We start from the raw sequence: 18,749 nt of genomic DNA, 5'->3' as shown, positions 1-18,749 counted from the left end.
GAGCCTTAATCGCTCACGTCCATCATCGCCAAGGGAGGCAGAGCTCTTGATCGAGTATTGAACTGCGCCCGTGACACAAAACACACCTTTAAGAACAACCCCCCACCAAAAAACCCTTTTTGGTTGCTGAAAAAGTTCGGAGAATAAAGTCAGAATATTATGAGAATAAATTAGGATGCTCCCATCAGGGTTTTATGCTGTCAATTTTGATACCGATCATCCAAGACTGAAATCGTCCGATACCGATCAAATGGATTAATGATACATTTTTAAATGCATTTATGATGAGTGGCATTGGCCAGGGGTGCTGTATAAAGGGGAAACGTCAGGACAATTCCAAGGTCCCTTGACTGCCAAAAAAAGGTAATTGCTAATAAAATGAGTAATTCATTAATGGGGGGGTGACAAGCATAAAATCACCTTCATGTAGACAAAAACATTTGACTTACTAAACAACTCCTGAAACTTCCAGAGGATGAGACGTTGGCGAACTTCCATCGCTGAGAAAGGCTGCTCTCGCCCGATGAATACAATTATTTTTCGTGTTATTAGCTTAGCCGCCTGACCGTCACACACACACACACACACACACGGGTGGGTGGCTGCGTTAGCTGTCGTTTGCCATGAGCTGCCGTGAGCCTCCAGAACTCACCATGCGTCGTCAAGTCTTGTTCTTTAAATGCCGTAGGAACGTTTTTTACACCCACAAGATAGTTTTGGTGTCATGTGTTAGCAGTTAGGAAGACATGATTGCTTTTGTTTTGAGAGAAAGTGGGAGGACGACACTGCCCAAAATGTTAGTCAGAGCAAGACACCGCACTGCACGAAAAGATTGCTGCAGTAGTGCAAGCTAGCTAAGTGATGGGCTTTTATCAGCATATGCCGATCACACCATTTTTTACAGAAATCGGCCAATCTACTGGAGCATTCCTAGAATAAAGTCATAATTGCAATTTATAATTTAGAATTGGGGAAATGGGAAATCAGCAGTGATTTTGAAAGAATAATGTCAAACTATTAAGAAAAAAAAGTTTTAATTTAATGAGGATAACGTAATATAAAGAAAAGTAACATCCTTTTAGCAGTATAAAGTTGAAATATTAAAGCAAAAATATGTTTTTTAAAGTCATCAAGTTGACAATTAAGCTGTAACTTTTGGAAAATTTGGTTGTGGAAAAAGTTCCGAGAATAAAGTCAAAGTATTATGGGAATAAAGTCGGAATTGTTTAAAAGCAACATTCGTGTGCCATGTTGACTTTCCACCTTAGTTTAGAGGTGAAAACAGCATGGAAAGCAGCCACATGACAAGATACCCTCGTTCTCCTCCACCTCTTCATCTTCTTCCTCCCTCAGTTCTACTCGGGCCACCGATCGCCTCACATTCCCTTCCGACTGCTGCACTTGGTGTGGACTCACGCACGCCACCTGGCAGGCTACGAGCAGCAGGACGCCCACGAGTTCCTCATCGCGGCGCTGGACGTCCTCCACAGGCACTGCAAAGGGGACGCCATGAGTAAGCGCGATTTCCGCACTGATAGCATCGTGCTAACTATGGATGGGTTTACCGTAACTTGGACGCATAGGCTGATCGGACGAATTTGAACACACACCAAAGAGCATGTGTGTGCTTCGTCAAAATACATTTAAATGTTGCCCAAAAATTAACATACATGGATGATATTGGCAATATACCGTAGTCAATTAATATATAGTGTGGCCCGGGGGCCATTTGTGGCCATTTGTGGTTTGTTTATTGACCTGTGGCACATTCTAAAAATACAATTTAACAAAAAAAAAAGCAAAAATGGAAAAAAATCAGCAGCAGTTTTACAGGAATAAAGCCAAAATATTAAGAGAAAACATTTGTACTCTAACGAGAAAGTGTCATAGTTTTACAAGAAAACTGTACTAACATTTAAAAAAAAATAAACCCCATTTTAGTAGAACAAAGTTGAAATAATGAAAAAAGGCGTTCTTTTCTGAAAGTTGTAATACTAGGAGAAACACACAAAACAACGAGTACAAAACGTTATGAGAATAATGTTGAAATATTATGAGAATAAAGCCATAATTATCGACAGAAAATAATAAAGAAAGTTGAAATACTTGGAAACATTTTTTAAAAATTGCAGAAGATGTTTAAAAAAAAGTTGCAATTTTCCGAGAATAAACTGGTAATATCATGAGGAAAGATAATACATTTTAGTAGCATATTTTTTCAAAAGTAATTTTTTATGTTGAGAAAAAAAGATAAAGTCCGTGAATGCACCGTGCCTTCTCATCTGCGCCATTTGCTTGCTCCACCGCCACGAGGTGCGTGCTGTGTTTTGGGGAGACTTTGTTTAAGCATGAGGGGAAGGAAGGACATTGAGTGGGGACTTAATGTGCCGTCTGTGCGACACACAGCTGCCGATGTCTGCAGGAGAAGAGTGCACCATAAAGAGAAAAGCAGCGTCATGTTGCGTTGCAAACTGTCCCTTTCAGTATAACATGTTTGAGAAGTTTGAGTTGAAAACGTCTGCAGTTTTGGTCAGCTCTTTTTAATCGGGGGGTGATGGTGGGTCCTGCAGCCAAACCAGTTGAGAACCACTGCTTTACAAAATATCAACGCTTGGACACCCCTGAATGAATGTGTCAAAGAAACGCTGAAAGGCACCAATGTGAGGGCACGGGTTCCTGCAGGCTATCAGGACAACGAGAAAGCGGCGCTAAAGAGGCTGTTGTGTTATCTGTGTGTGAGCGTGTGCATTACTGTATGCCTGGTGTGTTGGCTGTGCTCTGCAGGAGACAATGACAACGGCAAGAAGGCCACTAATCCAAACCACTGTAACTGCATCATTGACCAAATCTTCACCGGGGGGCTCCAGTCGGACGTTACCTGTCAGGTTTGCCAGTAAGTGTGACACAGCAAGGAGAGATGATACACACTCCATCACAGCAAACATTTATTGATTCCCGTCACCTGCTGCCCCGCGTCCTTCCCTTTATACGTGGAGGCCTGGTCCCTAAAGACTTGGCTCTGTTGTGGTGGTGGTGGGGGGTTGTCTAGACAGCAGCTCTACGTCTCAAGCGTTGGTTGCCTCCCCCAGAGCCACTCTGTCACATTAACACCAGCACGCTGCACTGAACTGCTAAAGCACCTCAGCCGCACCCATGTCCCTTTCAGCTGCTGATGTGGATCTAGTGGGGGCAGACACTTTTTTGTTATTCCAATTATCATTAGAAAATCCCATCAGACATACTTGGGTCATAGTAGAGTGGGTCATGTGACTTCTAGAGTTGGAAAAAGGTGCCTTTGGATGTTTTTGCGCATGAGCGTTGCTATTCCTTGTTTACCTCAGTGGCCACCTGCTGGTTACTCTTGGTATTACAGCGCCATGACTCATCTAGTCATCCCACAGCCATGATGCGCAGTACTGCAACATGGCAGTCCATAGGCCTGTCACCATAACACATTTTGCCAGAATATTTGATATTTTTATATCTTTTTTTATTATTATTATAAAAAAAAGTGAGTTGCTTTGTCCAAATATGTCAGTTTATGCTGCATGCTGTTTATGCCGGACACCAGCTGTAGTCTGTCACGGTCTTTGGCTTTTACAATGCTATTATATTGCAAATCTAGTGGCATAATATCAAGCAGGTATGCATGAAGCACCCAGCCTGCTCAAACAAAAACACTGGGCCGCGTTGGCATTCAAGCCATTACTGCTCATGTCATCATCCTCTCAACAGGCCTCGTAATGCACCACGTAGCCCGGCACACCCATAACGGCACGCTCCTCCTCCGCTCGTAATGTCAACCATATAACTCATGTGGCCCTCTCTGTCTCGCTCTCTCATCTCCAGTGGGGTTTCCACAACGATAGACCCCTTCTGGGACATAAGTTTGGACCTGCCCGGCTCATCCACGCCCTTCTGGCCCCTCAGCCCCGGAGGGGATGGCGGCACGGTGAATGGGGAGAGTCACCAGTCGGGGTCCACGACGCTCACAGACTGCCTGCGCAGGTACACTTTCATACCAAGCTGCCAAATGTAACAGGATTTGTTGGTAGTTTTGTTAGTAAACGAAACAAAAAAAAAAAAACATTTCTATGACATTCTTCCTCTTGTGAGGGCACCCCGCCCATTTGAACATGTGACAGACAGGTGTGTCGTATAGCGTTGCTTATTCGATGAATAAATGGCACTGAATGAATATCCAGATGGAGTAGGATAGGTTTTGCTTGTGTGGACTACATTTAGAGGTGAAAACACCATGAAAACCAGCGAGGTGTCTATGGGTGGAAAAACAAGCAATTCTGAATCTGAGAGAGGATGGAAAATGCATCGGAACCATCGCACAACGTCAGTCTTCTCCAGTCCAATACTTCTGGATGACCCTGTACTATCTCATCTGTTTTGCTTGCCTCCCTCGTCTACCTAATTCCTATCACTCGTGCCCTCTGCGCCTCCCACTCACGCCATCATCCTCTCCTTCGCCGTCCTTTTGCTCTCGACTTTTTCCCCTCCCCTGTTGTTGCAGCTCCACACACACACACACACACACACACACACACACACACACACACCCTTTCGTCGCTGCAGCAAAGTCTATTAAAGCTACATGGCCGACAGTGCTGTTGCTATGGTGATAGAGGCGTTGGCAATGCTGGTGAGGCCGTGGCTTAAGGGATGCACCAAAATCTCGTGCAAGGGGAGAATTGAATGCGAGCGGAACCCATGTCTTAGCCCCCTTTTTTTTTTTTTTAACTTTTCTGCAGGTTTACGCGGCCCGAGCACCTCGGAAGCAGTGCCAAGATCAAGTGTGGCGGTTGCCATAGTTACCAGGAGTCCACCAAACAGCTGACGATGAAGAAGCTGCCAATTGTAGCGTGTTTCCATCTCAAAGTAAGTCGGGCATCAACGTCATTCCCGACCCCGATTGGGCGTCTTTTCAAGTCTGTTTGTTTGCCAACCACTGGCAGAGCACCACCATGTTTTATTTAGCACGCATTATCGGACGCTCATGATATATTTATGCTATTCAGAGGAGCAGACAGTCCAAAAGATGCTCTTTCAATAAAGCCGGGTGTGTTCCTATGATCTTGTTATGAAAAAGGTGGCAAAACACAGATTTAAAAACATGCTGGGCTGTGTTTCCTATGTTGTAACCAGTTTTTTTTTGTATCCCCCCTCCCCCACTACGCCCCTTTCCTTATTTTTCCATCCCTTGCCCCACCCCCCACCCCATCCTCCATTTTCCTCCGACCATCTACAGCGGTTCGAGCACTCTGCCAAACTGCGGCGGAAGATCACTACGTACGTTTCCTTTCCTCTAGAATTGGACATGACGCCCTTCATGGCATCCAGGTGGGACCCTCGTCACACCCCCACCCCCGCTCACTAAATAATCAGCGCTGTACATTCACACTAAATCTGCACATCGCATACCACAAAAATGACAAATATACAGTATATATGTTTTTTTTTAAATAATGACATACTTAAATATTCATTTAAATATTATTATTAAAATGTCATTTTTTAAAATAAAGTCTTGTAATAATTGAATATTGTAAAATGAATACAACATTAGCGTTATTTTCACGTGTCTAATGTTGTGACGCGTGCACGGTGTCAGCGGCGCGTGCACCAGCGCAGCCCCACCCGTGTACGGGGCGTTCATTCATCCGTTTGGGAGGACACGCGAGAAGAGGCGCGTGCGCCACGTGGTCTCTCACGTTGCGCCATCCTGACATCTAGTGGCCGCCTCGCAGCACTGCGGCACGTGCCGCCTCAAGCAAAGCAAACAACCCTCTCCTTGTCTCCTTGTCTTGTCTGCTTGTCTCCTCCCAGCAAAGAGAGCAGAATGAACGGCCAGTATCAGCAGACGGTGGACGTGTTAAACAACGACAATAAGTGAGTAGGAGCCCGCTGGGGGGGGGGCTTTTATACGTACGCAGGAGAGAAAGAGGTGTCATTTGTCGTCCCGGTTTCAGGTATTCCTTGTTTGCGGTGGTCAACCACCAGGGCACGCTAGAGAGCGGCCACTACACCAGCTTCATCCGCCAGCACAAGGACCAGTGGTTCAAATGTGACGACGCCATTATCACCAAGGCCAGCATCAAAGACGTGCTTGATAGTGAAGGGTGAGTTTTATGAAAGGTGTGCCGGACTGGGAGTCTTCCTGGGCCTGGCATTCCTCATATCAAAAGCCAAGAGGAACGCAAAAAACAAAACTATGCTGAATTATACCACATTGCTAAAAAAAACCATTAAAATACGGAGGAAATGTGCACAAAGAAAATAAGAGAAATCCTAACACTGGATTTAGCATGTTTCCTGCCTTTAGTATCCCAAAAATGGGAAATTGTAATATTTTTTGTGTGAAGTAGATAGAAAGTCAATGAAATAGTTCATTCAAATATGAACTTTTCCATGATTTCAACAAATGTAGTCAATGAATTGTCACGATCAACATTTATTTCATGAGGACTTTGTCATTTAATTATTTGTTGTCATGATGCTACAGATGAAAGCTAATTAGTTTAAATATGAAAGAATGAAATGTAAATATGAACATTGATTGAGTTGCCAATGAATGTTGAAATATGATCTCAAATCATATTCAATCTCTTTATTCATTCACTTTATTTCCGTACATGTTTTAATGGCCAATGCATATATTTCATGTCCTTTTTCATCATTTCTATTCATGGTTGTCATTATTTGATGCTTTTGTGTGAACATATGAAATGGGGGGGGGGGGGGTGACCTTGACATGGACTCATCAATGTCAATCCGCTGTTTCCGCCCCCAACTGCAGGTATCTCTTATTCTACCATAAACAGTTCCTGGAGTACGAGTAGCTCCACCCCCCCACCTTGGTGACCACTGACCATGAAGAACCACTGAGGGAGGGAAGGGGGGGGGACACACACACACAAACCTACCTGAACTACGTGACTGACTCAGACAGGCTGCTCCTCCTGCTGCTTTTGGGTCGGGGGGGGGGGCACAGGGTCATAACAATGAGAAGTAAAGAGACGGTGTGACGCCATGCAAGCTTTTCAGCAACAACAAGAAGGAAAAAAAAGCACTGAGCTCCTTGTCGGCTTCTACTCGACTAAATTCAATGAAGAGGACAGAAGAGGCCCCGCCTCCTTTTCCGCTGCTCTCAGCTGCAGGGGGCGGAGTCTACGGGCACATCTGGGTTCTCAAGAAGTACAGTATTCTGACACCCCCCACCCCCAGCCTCCACGGTGCTCTCGTGTCAGCTGAGCAAGCATTTAGCTTTGAAGGAAGGGGGTCATTATGCATTAAAGAATGAAATCAGTGTATTGAGAAGTATGGAGAATCACGTGGATGGATTGACGCTGCCTGGGCCTGTTGCTAAGGATGCGTTACCATGGAAACCAAACCCATCATTTACTGTCTGATTGTTTTCATGTTGAGGGCAGGGATTATCTACCTTTTTAGCACTCATGGACTTTTTTTTAATTATTATTTTTATTTGATGTTTTGTTTACTACTTTTTAGTTCTTTTTTTGTTTGAATTTTCAGTGCAGTCATGTCTCTCACTGTCCTGTTACTGGAAATAGTTCTTTGGACGTATTATACTTTCATTCTTGTGGAATTGTTGGTATATAATGATGGTGCTGATTAAAAAGGATGCTGTCAGTGGACCGTGAGAGGCGCGTGAGGGTTCGTGGCCGCTACCTGTGCTGCCCATCGCCATGCCCGCAGACCGCCGTCTGCCTTCATTGGAGGAAGTGGGGCCCACCAGGCCTACGGGGGCTGATGTTGCCCGGTTATGTTGCACGTGCTAGACCCAGCTTGGTGATCATGTCTCCATGGCAACCGTGTGGCACGGAGCACGAGGTGCTGTCGCAGTGCAGTGCAATAAACGCGCGGTGCGCCGCCTGAGTGTCCAGGAAGTCAAGTGGCCAAATTAGGAAGTGCAAAATAAAATCAAACACATGCGCCACTCCGGCTTTAAATCACTAAAAATGATTATTTTTTTACATTTCCTACTCAAATAAGTTTTTCAAAACATTTTAAAATATTTTTAAAATTATATTAGCTGTATTAGTATTTCATGGTTTAGCAATAGTAAGACAACTCGTGTGTGTGAGTATATATCGTATACTCTGAATTTAAATCACTTCAAGATTTAAAATTCACTACTAATTCATTTTTCAAAACTTTTAAAAAAAATATTTGAAATGAAACCGCCTTGTCCCAACACAGAACAACATGCTGCATTGAACAGTTCAATTCAGTAAAAATGAATGAGTAAATAAAGTATTCCCTACTCAAAATACTCAAATGCTGTTGATTTAAGCCAGTTCTGGGAAGCAGTACAGTCTATAGCGTTATTTCCTCCTGCGGGCGTGGCATCTGTAAAGCTGAAGTGATGAAACTCTACCCTTCTTGGACAAGTGTAAGAACAATAAAACAGACCAGCATATATTCTATTTTTAGTATAATAAACATAATGTCATGTAGGAAATGCACTCAACACCGACTCTGCAAAATGTCCACATTTATTTGTTCGGCCATTTTCAATAAATCTTTAACTAATTTTGATAATATGTTGTGAAAATCACGCTGCATATATCATTTTGATTATTTGACAGTAATGAAGGCCTTACCCCTAATAAACGCCTGCTATTAGGAAATATGGTACAAAGCAGGTAACATCCAAAAGTACTGCATGTCCATGGAGAGCACTTTCTGTTGCCTTGTGGAAATGCCACGTTTGGTCATGTCTCGTATGACCACGCTCATGAATTATTCAGCGCTCCCTGTTGCTATGGCAACACTGCATTCTTACTATCTTAAGATGCCTGGTATGCTAGCATATGGTGCGTGCGTGCGTGGGTGTGTCAGGCAACATTTCCACGTGTCAAGCACTACGTGTTGAGTCTGTCCCCTTTTAAATGGTGCAGACTCGCAGGTCTAGCGGTGAGCAATGCAGCGCACGCTCAAGTCGAGACGCACGCTTGAATTGGGATTTGTGACGACGGGGCGCCCCACACAAGAGGTGACACGGCCGGTCCTCCAAACTAATACTTGCCCTTTCCGGCCCTGGTGGACATTTCTAAAGAAGATACAGTGTTCCCTCCTTTATCACAGGGGATAAGTTCCCAAAATAGCCTGCAATAAGTGAAATCCACGTAACCAGCTTTGTTTCCAATGATTCTATATGTTTTAAGGCTGTAAAAGCCCCCACCATACACTTTATACACTTTTCTCAGACAGGCATTAACATTTTCTCACATTTCTCTCGTGTTTAAACACTCAAAGTTCAAACTTTCGTTTGAATTTTCATGATCAACTTACAGGTCGGACACAAGAAATGAAGTCACTCATGTATTTCGCTCCTTTGGCTATGCCCTTCAGAAGGTGCCCTGTACTGTAGCATTTTAGTATCCTTGTTAAAACATTGCTGCAGACAACTACGGAGGCCGATTGACAATGATCTACAGCCAATCGGGACGCAGAAAACAATGGATGGAAGAAAGACACTCAACTTCCCACAATGCAATTCTTAAAAGGCCAGGCTGGCCAGTACCAGTGTTCATAGGCTGTAATTAAAAAAAAACAAAAGCACTATAAAATTCCTTGGAACAGCGACTCCACGAAGGGTGAATCACGATAGAGCGAGGGAACATCATAAACAAATAGCAGCGGCATGGGAACTCTTGGCGCCAGAGTAAACTATGAGGTGAGTTTACATTCATTTCCACCAGGGGTGTCAAAAGTCGTGCCACGGAGGGCCGACACAATGCTTTCATAAAACGCCTTTCTGCAAAGAATTGCTCTGGTTTATACATTCACACACGTGCTAATATACGTGGGGGAAAATGGAGAAGATAAAATAGGTTGTTTTTGGTGCATACTGTTTTGGAAAAAGTCCTGAAGTCATCTTGTAGCCCTTCTCAGTGTCATGTTTGTCACGCAGCTGAAGACAGAACACATGAAATGCGGCATTTCTTTCAACAGCACCTCAAATCATCTTCATTGACTTTTATGTTGTTTTTTTACACATTGAATTCATGTAGGCATATTTCATTATTTCATCTTCGCGATACAAGGCGACTCATTAGAACATGCATTATTCAATGGACTGTGTCGTTCTCTTCATATTCACAGCAGTGCTTTGCTTCAGCGTCTAGCAGCCCCAATGAAGCACGATGTTTACACTGCGGTCTGTTTGACAGCACAGGCAACATACTTGCAGTAAATGTTGAAAACACAATAGAGCATAGAATATGATTTTTAACATTATTAGAGCCCTCTAGACATGAAATAACACCCCTATAGTCACTAAAACATAAATACTGTAAGACATAATATAGAATCACACTTATTTTTCTACTTCCTGTTGTGCACAGTGCTTCCTGCAGTGGTTGCTGTCTCATCAATGTACCATTACTGACACCTGGTGACCAGTATAGAATACTACATATCACAACATCTCTGGATGCCTTATATTGGTTTGTACCTCATTTAGCCATTTTTATGCTTGATAATGAACCATTTCGGTACAGTTTCTTTAAAAATGAAATCAATAATTGAATTACATTTTTTAAAATAATTGTTACTATGAAAATATATTTTTTACATTTAAATGAATTCTGAAAATATTTAGAAAATACATTTTTAAAATTAATAATTGTAAATAAATTATAAATGTATTATTTGAAACAATAATAAATACAAATAATAATTTTTAAAAAATGCATATATTATTAAAAAAGTACTGTAAAGTATATGCATGTTTTGGACTAATAATGGGCCATATCCAACCACAAAGCAGTAATGATTTATTAAATGTTTTTGAAAAAAAAGCAAAGTTGTGAAATTCCATGTGCAAAGTGGCAAAGGATTACTGTACACTTTACTGATTTTTTTTTTTTTACATTTACATGTTATTTTTCATATTTCTTTATTCCATTGTAACACTTCAGTAAGTCATGCCTCCCTCATTTTTTACATGAGAAAACCTGCTAACATTTACATTAAATTAACATTTACACATAAATGATTCTTTTTAATAATTAAAAAAAATTCAATTCTAATATTTCAATCATTCATGCCACATTTTTTTACATGTTTCTTTTTTTTCCTTTTTTTTGCATGAAATCCAGCTTCTTTTTGCAGATGGAACGTAGGAATAAGAACGTAAAATGGGTGAAAGTGAGATGATTTCATGTTCTGTGGGTACGGGCGCCACAGTGCTGCCCTGTTATGTCACAATGCACAACAGAATCAATACGACTGAAATTCATGAGAACGCAGACGTCTCAATGAGTCTTTATTTCTGCAACCAAAATATACTGTCCAAAAAAGAGGCTGAACTTTGCAATAGAGTTTGTAAATGGTGTTGACACTCTACGTTACTATGGAAACAAACAGTCCGCATTTTATTTATACAGCAAATATATGCGTGGCATCGAGAAACAAAGTATTTGTGGTGTGTTTCAGTTCTTCGTTTAGTACCTCGGGAAGACGCTAACACACAGCAACAACGGAGAAGGGTCGTTGTTCAGTGGGGGCGGCACAGCTCGGGTGGCAGCGCCCAGAAGGTTGCCGGTTTGATCCTCCGTCCTCCCGTGCAGTCGTACCCGAGGGCGCTCCTGGTGCAGCGACACGAGGGAAAGTCCGTTCAAGAGGAGGCTGGAGCCTTTCAGACAGAAAGAGGGGCGGGCCGTGTCCCCCTGGTTGCGTCAGATGCTGGTCTGCAGGTCCCCGTTCAGGAGAGTACTTTGCGTTTCCGTGGGGTCGGCCATCACACGAGACTTGTCCTGCCGGCTGTCGCTGCGCTCGGCCTTGTCCAAGCCGCCCACCTTCTTGAGGCACAGCACGTTCTGGAAGCTCTTCTTGAAGTTCTCGGACAGGAAGGCGTAGAGGACGGGGTTGGCGCAGCTGTTGGCGTAGCCCAGGACCACCACGAAGGCGAAGGTGCTTCGCAGCACGGGGGTGGTGCTGATGGTGCCCGTCACCGAGGTCACGTTGAAGACATAGAAGGGCAGCCAGCAGAAGACGAACACGGCCACCACGATGGACACCATGCGGGTGACCTTCCGCTCCGAGCGCCGCCTTTTGGAGGAGGAGCTGACGCGGATCCCCGACGACTTGACCTTGATGATGATGAGGAGGTAGCAGAGGCAGATGACCAGCAGGGGCAGGAAGAAGCCCAGGATGAAGGTGTAGAACATGAAGGCCGTGTAGTAGGCCTCCTGAGGCTCGGGCCACACGATGGTGCAGAAGCAGCCGTCGTGTTTGGTGATGACGCCGCTGTAGATGACGATGGGCAGGTTGACCAGCAGGGACACACCCCACACCGCCAGGTTGATGGTCTTAGCCGTGCGGGGCTTACGCCACTCGGTGGAGCGGATGGGGTGCACCACGGCCAGGTAGCGGTCAATGCTCATCACCATCAGGCAGAAGATGGAGGTGAACTGGTTGAGCGAGTCCACGGTCATCACCACCCTGCACAGCGCCGGACCGAATGGCCAGTGGACCAGCGCCAACTGGATGGCGATGAAGGGCAGGCCCAGCATGAAGAGCACGTCGGCCACCGCCAGGTTGAGGATGTAGATGTTGGTGACTGTCTTCATCTTGGCGTAGCGCAGGATGACGTAGATGACCAGGGCGTTACCGCACAGACCCATGGCGCACACCAGGAAGTACGTGCAGGTGATGACCACCGTGTTGGTTCTGTTGAAGCTCCGGTCCGTGTCGTTCCTCTGCGGGTCCGACTCGTTGACCGACACCGAGCTGTCGTACATGGGCCCGTGCGAAATGTTCAGAGGGGATGACGGGAAGATCCAGGAGTCCATGATGCCAATCTTTCTCACGCAGATTGTAACATCCTGCCTGGGGACACAACAGCAGCGAGTCAACGCAGGGACCTTCAAGCTCATCGGAACTGCTCCGTTCATTGGTTCCACGCCCGGCCGTCGTACGTGAATTTATGCTACGTAGCATTGCTGATTTATAAATGGAATATTTTCACAGTTACAGCATAGACAACCTGTTTACCACCTTCTAAATATGCTTTTTAACATGATTAGAGCCCTCTACACGCAAAATAACACCCCTACAGTCACCTTTACACTTCTATTACCCAATATACTAGACATCATAAGAGAAAATAAGACATGGAAAACCTGTTTAAGACCTTCTAAATACACTTTTTAACATGATTAGAGCCCTCTAGACATGAAATAACACCCCTATAGTCTCCTTTACACTCCTATTACCCAAGATAGTAGACATAATAAGACAAAATAAGACATAAATGCTCATGTGTGTTGTTATAAATGTGTTCAGAGGGGATGACGTGAAGATCCAGGAGTCCATGATGCTGACGTTGAAACTCATCTGAACTGCCGGAGTGATTGCGCTTGGACGACCCCACCAACAGCACGGCCATCAAGCCCCCCGCCCAAATAACTTCTTGCTGGATGAAGCAGACATTTCGGCAGGATTATGCACACAATCAACTACTTCCCAACAACTGCAGCGCTGCTCTGTATGAAATATAAAGCACGGCACTGAAGAGTCAGCCAAACAGCAGCATCTGCTGCACGCCGTGCTTGCGGCTGGAAGTTCCTGTGAGGATTTTCATAGATTTTTGGGTGTAAATCCTCCGTCTTTGATTGACAGCCAGCATGACGAGGATGCTCTCCCAAACAGAGACCGAGTGCGCTCATTTATGGCAGCGAGCTGCTGCCCAGGGAAATCACTTGTTACAGTCTTACACGGACCATATCTCCCCGGGGGGAAGAGCCCTCCACACGCTGCTAAATGATCACCTCTGACTGACAGCTTCTTCGCAATTTTGGGGGGGAATTTATGAAGGGGCGGGCATGGATGCAAATGAATCCTAGCCTGAGTAAATTGGATTGTGTGCAGAAGAGACATTGCCGGGTTTTACGACTGTTTTTGGGTGGGGGGGGGGGTTATCATACAAGGTTGTCATTGTCCTGCATAGCAGCACCACAAGCTGACCTCTTCATGAAAGAGCAGCACATCATAGTCACGACTTGTGCACACGTCATGCATGTTCTAATGATAACAGGCCAGTCAATGCAAGAGTGGCTTTAATTGGAGCACAACCATTAGCAGTGGTTGCAGGTCATTCCTGTCATGCCCCCACTGGAGGACTTTTTGCTCCCCCCGATTGGTTTGACCATTGAGAAAGTGTAATATGTGTTTATTTATTTGTACCCTGCAGACGGAACTGGAAACTGCAACCAAATGGAGAGCAGTGAAGCGTACGAGCGTATTTAAAGGTCAAATTGCATGCAGAGTACCACAAATTCACGCATGTTGGCAGGTCTGCACTCATACTCAAAGTCCTCCCTGCCTCTCACCCCCCCGCCCCCCAACAGTTCACCGTGGCTCCCCACGGGGGCCCGCCCCGCTATTTGAGAAGCACTGCATTAGAGAAATAATAAAACTCAATAAATACAAAAAGGCAAGCATCCAGAAAGTCAGAACATTGCTTATTTTTATTGATTTTTCATGAGAGCTTTACTTTTCTTCCATTTTTGTCTGCATATCTTCCATCATGCTCACGGCTGTGATGTCTAACTCTTGTTTTTGCTTTTCAGGATGAAATACTGCACATAAAAATGTGCTTTACATAAAAACATCATTTAAAAAATAGTTATCTTTTCTAAATAATAATACATCAAATGTGCAGGATATTTGAATTCAGAGAAACATCTATTGGTTTAGTACACAAGTGTCAAACTCACGGCCCGGGGGGGGCCCGCCGTATCATTTTTATGTGGCTCGCAAAAGCCTGGAAATAATGCACGTCAAAAAGACACTTATTACACGTAATATTATTGTTTCATATTTTCATGTTATTCAGATTAATTTACTTTTTACTTCTTTAATAGTGATATATGCTTTTTATTTGATGTGTTATTTCTAATACAGTATATTGTAAAAATAATTGTTATATATTTCATTTATTTAAATATATTTATTATATGAAGTTAAAAAATCATTAAGAAATATAAAAATGGAATTAAAAAGACATTTCATTTTCTTGCTGAACGTATTTGATTGTAATTTTGACAGAAAAGTTTGTCAAATCCAATTTAAAATAATTCAACCATTGATTGGAAATGTGACGTCATGAATAAATAGAATTGTACAAGTGGCCCTCTGAGGGTCACCCTAAGTGGGACGTGGCCCACGGTCTGACACCCCTGCTTTGGTTTGCTCATCCAACGATGGAAAGTCATCATACCGTGCTTTTGTTTGGTGTTATAGAATAATAACATAGCTGAAAGAACGGGGTTAGGGTTACTTTAAATGCCCTGATGACAAATAAAAACATGCCAAAAGTCTTACCTGCATGCACAAGCAGCACTTTGGAAAACACCAAAAATTAGGTTTTGGGATTCTTCAAGTAGTCCTCAAGTTTAAATGCAGGGTGAATCAGGATCTTTGCCGAGAGCTCATTTGTGTGGAGTGCGGCACTGGAATAAAAGATGTTGCCAAGGCGTGCACGCGTCTTCAAATGCGCTCACAAGTGCACAAACCTTTAAGGACGTGCACGAGAGGGAGAGAGAGAGAGAGAGCGAGAGAGAGAGAGAGAGATTGTGTACAGAAGCAGAAGAGCTTTATTGACACGCACCCCCCCTCCCCCCCCACACACACAATAGTGGATTGCGTCTCCATCCTTCCATTATATATCGTTTCACCATAATTCAACTGCCAGCCACTAGGGGCGCTATTGAGTGCAACAATTCAAAGCACCATGTGCTTTCGAGTCAGTAATTCGATTTCAAGCCGGTAGGGGCAGCATGAGGGGATTTACCGTTTCATTTTTGTTTGGGACTTCTTAAACTACCATATGCTTTGTCATCTCCGACACAGAGCTGAGATGGAGGCTGTTTGTTTTCTTCTATTTAATGATGCAGCATATTTCGGCTTACATTGATTTGGTTTTCACGTGTAATTCAAGTAAACAACAGATCAAGTGGCTTCCACAGCCTTCATTTTGCTGTGCGTGCGGCCCTTGGTGGCAAACGTGTGGACTTAACAGGAGGCATTGATCAAACCATGAAGCAATGCCGCTAACACGATCTGAAAATGAAATCTGTGTTTCACGTAATAATGTGTTGTTTTATTTGATCGTTGGAATTTTAAACACGAATGATTGATGGAAATGCAATTTTGTCAGTTGAAATGTAAATTCAGTTCCAAATCAATGATATTATATGACAGGTGATCCTATTTTACTGTGTTAGTCTTTCATAGAGTAGAGCATTTGATTTTTGGCAGCAGTTGCCCATCTTGCCACTAGGGGCGCTATTTCACTTACCCTTGCCGATCACCACTACATTTGAGGCGGCAATTCAGCTCTCAGCCACCAGGGGGCCGCCACCAGTGCAAAGAGCGGTCCCTTATTTATATGTCTACTTCAGCTTCATCATTGTGGCTTATGTCAACAAATATGAACGAGGGAAACATTGGTTGTCACACTTGAATGTCTTGAACAGTGGCGGCCGTGGCCAACCTTGGCCACTCTCTAGCCGCCCCAGTGGCCACCCCCACGGCTGGGGGACAATTTTGACAAACGCTGCTCAGTGGTGCAGAATATTAGTTCAGCCTAACCACCGTTTCCGCTTGGACACATTTCACTGCAGCACACAACTTTCTGGGAGAGCAGGGGCCTATTTCACAAAACTGGGATAAGGGATTAGGCCGGGATATGTTGGTCATCCTGGCTCAACTTATCCGTGATCCGGTTGCACAAAAGTGGGACAGTGGAAAGTGGGATATGTTCTCACGTAAGTTACCATGGAGATTTATTCTTGGAGTTAGTCTGCTCCAGACCAGGCTGAGGTCCAGGATCTACTTCTTCTCATCCTTATCTCAATCAGTAGTCACCATAAATGGACACCAAGAATTATTATTATATAATATTATTATCACATTCATCATTCTTTACACATTTGCCACCATTCATTTCTATCATTGAACATAAGGGATGTTGCAATCATTAGATCATTTATCTGTATCTAATGTAATCTAAAACTGTATCTAAAATAAACATCCCATATGAATACAAAAACACATGTACAAGATAAAGGAGTTATATTTACACAATTTCACTCACATCTGCTGCCAATTTCAACGAATTCATAATCACAGTGCGACTACGTTTTCAGAGACGTTAATGGTGTTGGTTAATGTGTACTACGTTACCCAGAGGCCTTAGCGCTCAAGGGGAAACCGGAAGTTTACACGTTGTTGACGCTACGAGCGAGTAATGGTGCTATGCTAATAAAACATAAAGCATGTCATGGATATCAGTGTCCTTGGTTTGTTAAACAAGCAACTAAAATTAACTATTTGGATTGTAATTATGATTTCAGCAAAGCAGTGAGTGTGTATTTGTACTTACATACAAAGTATTGTAGATCGTCTCTGCAATACTTTGCCACGCTTTCTCTCTTTGTTTTATGACTGTGGTGGTGTTGCCTTTCCTTTTTATTTGCTTTTTTGCCTCCTAGTAAGGCTCTCTGGATTTCCGCTTCCGTCGGTTTAAAGAATGCTGCTGTCATTGCTATGGTGAATGGGTGACTCTGTGATCGATCGTTTCACCTGGCTTGATTAATCAGCGTCTATTCATCCTGGCTTGGGCTTTGTGTAACTAATTAAGCCAAGACGCTCTTGCTTTGGGTTGGTTGAGTTCATGTAGTCATTTCTCCTGGATTTCTTAATCCTACTTTTGTGCAATAGGCCCCAGAAGAGAGCTGCCTATTTCGTGGAAGAGCTGTCAATAAAAGCGCGTCTTGCATGAACTGCAAGCGGTAGATAAGTTTGCCATGATGACTTTGGTCGGTTCCAGTCAAGTTTTCTTTTCATCAAAAAGTCCAGGGAGTAAAATCAAGTGTCGTATTTGGCAAGTAGGCCTCACACTGTAGTGCAGCCAACTGGGCGGTTTTGTGGTTAGAGCTGGTGACATCTGTACTCACATTTTTCTATCTCTCCTACAAGGTTAGGCTTTCTCCCTACAGCATTTTACATTATATGCAAATTAGACGACGACGTCATCTAGTGGCTTCTAGGACAGCCAATAGCTGCTTTTCTTACTGAAAAGTTGGTGACAGTGAGTGCAGCGGGATGCTGTGTTCCTTTTCACCCCCCAACAGTCACTAGAAGCACCCAGCCATCATCCATGGCAGGAATGCAGCAAATCCAACATGCATTCCATATCTGGGAAAATCAAAGTTTGTTTTTTTTTAGCATAATTTTGTTATATCTAAATGATCCATATTTGATTTGCTTTTATATTTACAATCAAGGCATCCATTTTGAAAATGGGGCAATGCAAACGTGCCATGTAGTACTGTCATTCCAGGTGGGAGAAAAAAAGCATTTGAATGAAAGGTCATCTGCAGATCGATATGAAAGGGAATTCATATCCTACAAACATTTGATATTGTCCTGAAGCACCGATCCAAGAGTTTGAAAGGCTTAAACTTGGACTTAACCTTCAAAGCCGTCTTGAGTGGATGCGGTTGAACACTCCATATGAATCCCATCCAAGACCACCTGACAAACACGTGCACCAGTGCAAATACACCCCATGTCCTATGAAATATAGCATTTTTAAGGACGTCCCCACAGATTCTCCAGTGTGATCGTTAAATGTTTTGTAACTTTGCTCCTAGCAGAGGACCTGCGCTGCCACGAGGATGTCAAAGATTCCACCATCAAGT

At 43.6% G+C, this 18,749-nt stretch overlaps 2 protein-coding genes across 3 annotated transcripts in view; one reads left to right on the top strand and one right to left on the bottom strand.

Moving 5' to 3' along the window:
• The window catches only part of LOC129170982 (ubiquitin carboxyl-terminal hydrolase 22), a 28,334-nt gene extending 20,667 nt beyond the window's left edge, over positions 1–7,667 (top strand). For both annotated transcript variants that reach the window (XM_054759206.1, XM_054759205.1), the window contains 8 exons: positions 1,354–1,513; positions 2,785–2,893; positions 3,850–4,008; positions 4,764–4,890; positions 5,261–5,352; positions 5,839–5,901; positions 5,982–6,131; positions 6,809–7,667. In XM_054759206.1, the coding sequence (XP_054615181.1) occupies positions 1,354–1,513; positions 2,785–2,893; positions 3,850–4,008; positions 4,764–4,890; positions 5,261–5,352; positions 5,839–5,901; positions 5,982–6,131; positions 6,809–6,851 (903 nt within the window). In that variant the 3' untranslated portion in view covers positions 6,852–7,667. The remainder of the gene's footprint in view (positions 1–1,353; positions 1,514–2,784; positions 2,894–3,849; positions 4,009–4,763; positions 4,891–5,260; positions 5,353–5,838; positions 5,902–5,981; positions 6,132–6,808) is intronic.
• A 3,115-nt stretch (positions 7,668–10,782) lies between these two features.
• LOC129170983 (somatostatin receptor type 2-like) lies at positions 10,783–15,514 on the bottom strand. The gene is made up of 2 exons (XM_054759207.1): positions 15,367–15,514; positions 10,783–12,870 (listed from the first exon to the last, which is right to left on the bottom strand). The coding sequence occupies exon 2, from the start codon at positions 12,831–12,833 to the stop codon at positions 11,718–11,720; it is 1,116 nt and encodes a 371-aa protein (XP_054615182.1). The 5' UTR covers positions 12,834–12,870; positions 15,367–15,514; the 3' UTR covers positions 10,783–11,717.
• Positions 15,515–18,749: the final 3,235 nt, after the last annotated feature.

Source organism: Dunckerocampus dactyliophorus, chromosome 18 (assembly GCF_027744805.1).
Source record: "Dunckerocampus dactyliophorus isolate RoL2022-P2 chromosome 18, RoL_Ddac_1.1, whole genome shotgun sequence".
In the NCBI taxonomy this organism is placed as follows: domain Eukaryota; kingdom Metazoa; phylum Chordata; class Actinopteri; order Syngnathiformes; family Syngnathidae; genus Dunckerocampus; species Dunckerocampus dactyliophorus.
This window is presented reverse-complemented; position numbering and strand designations above follow the sequence as displayed.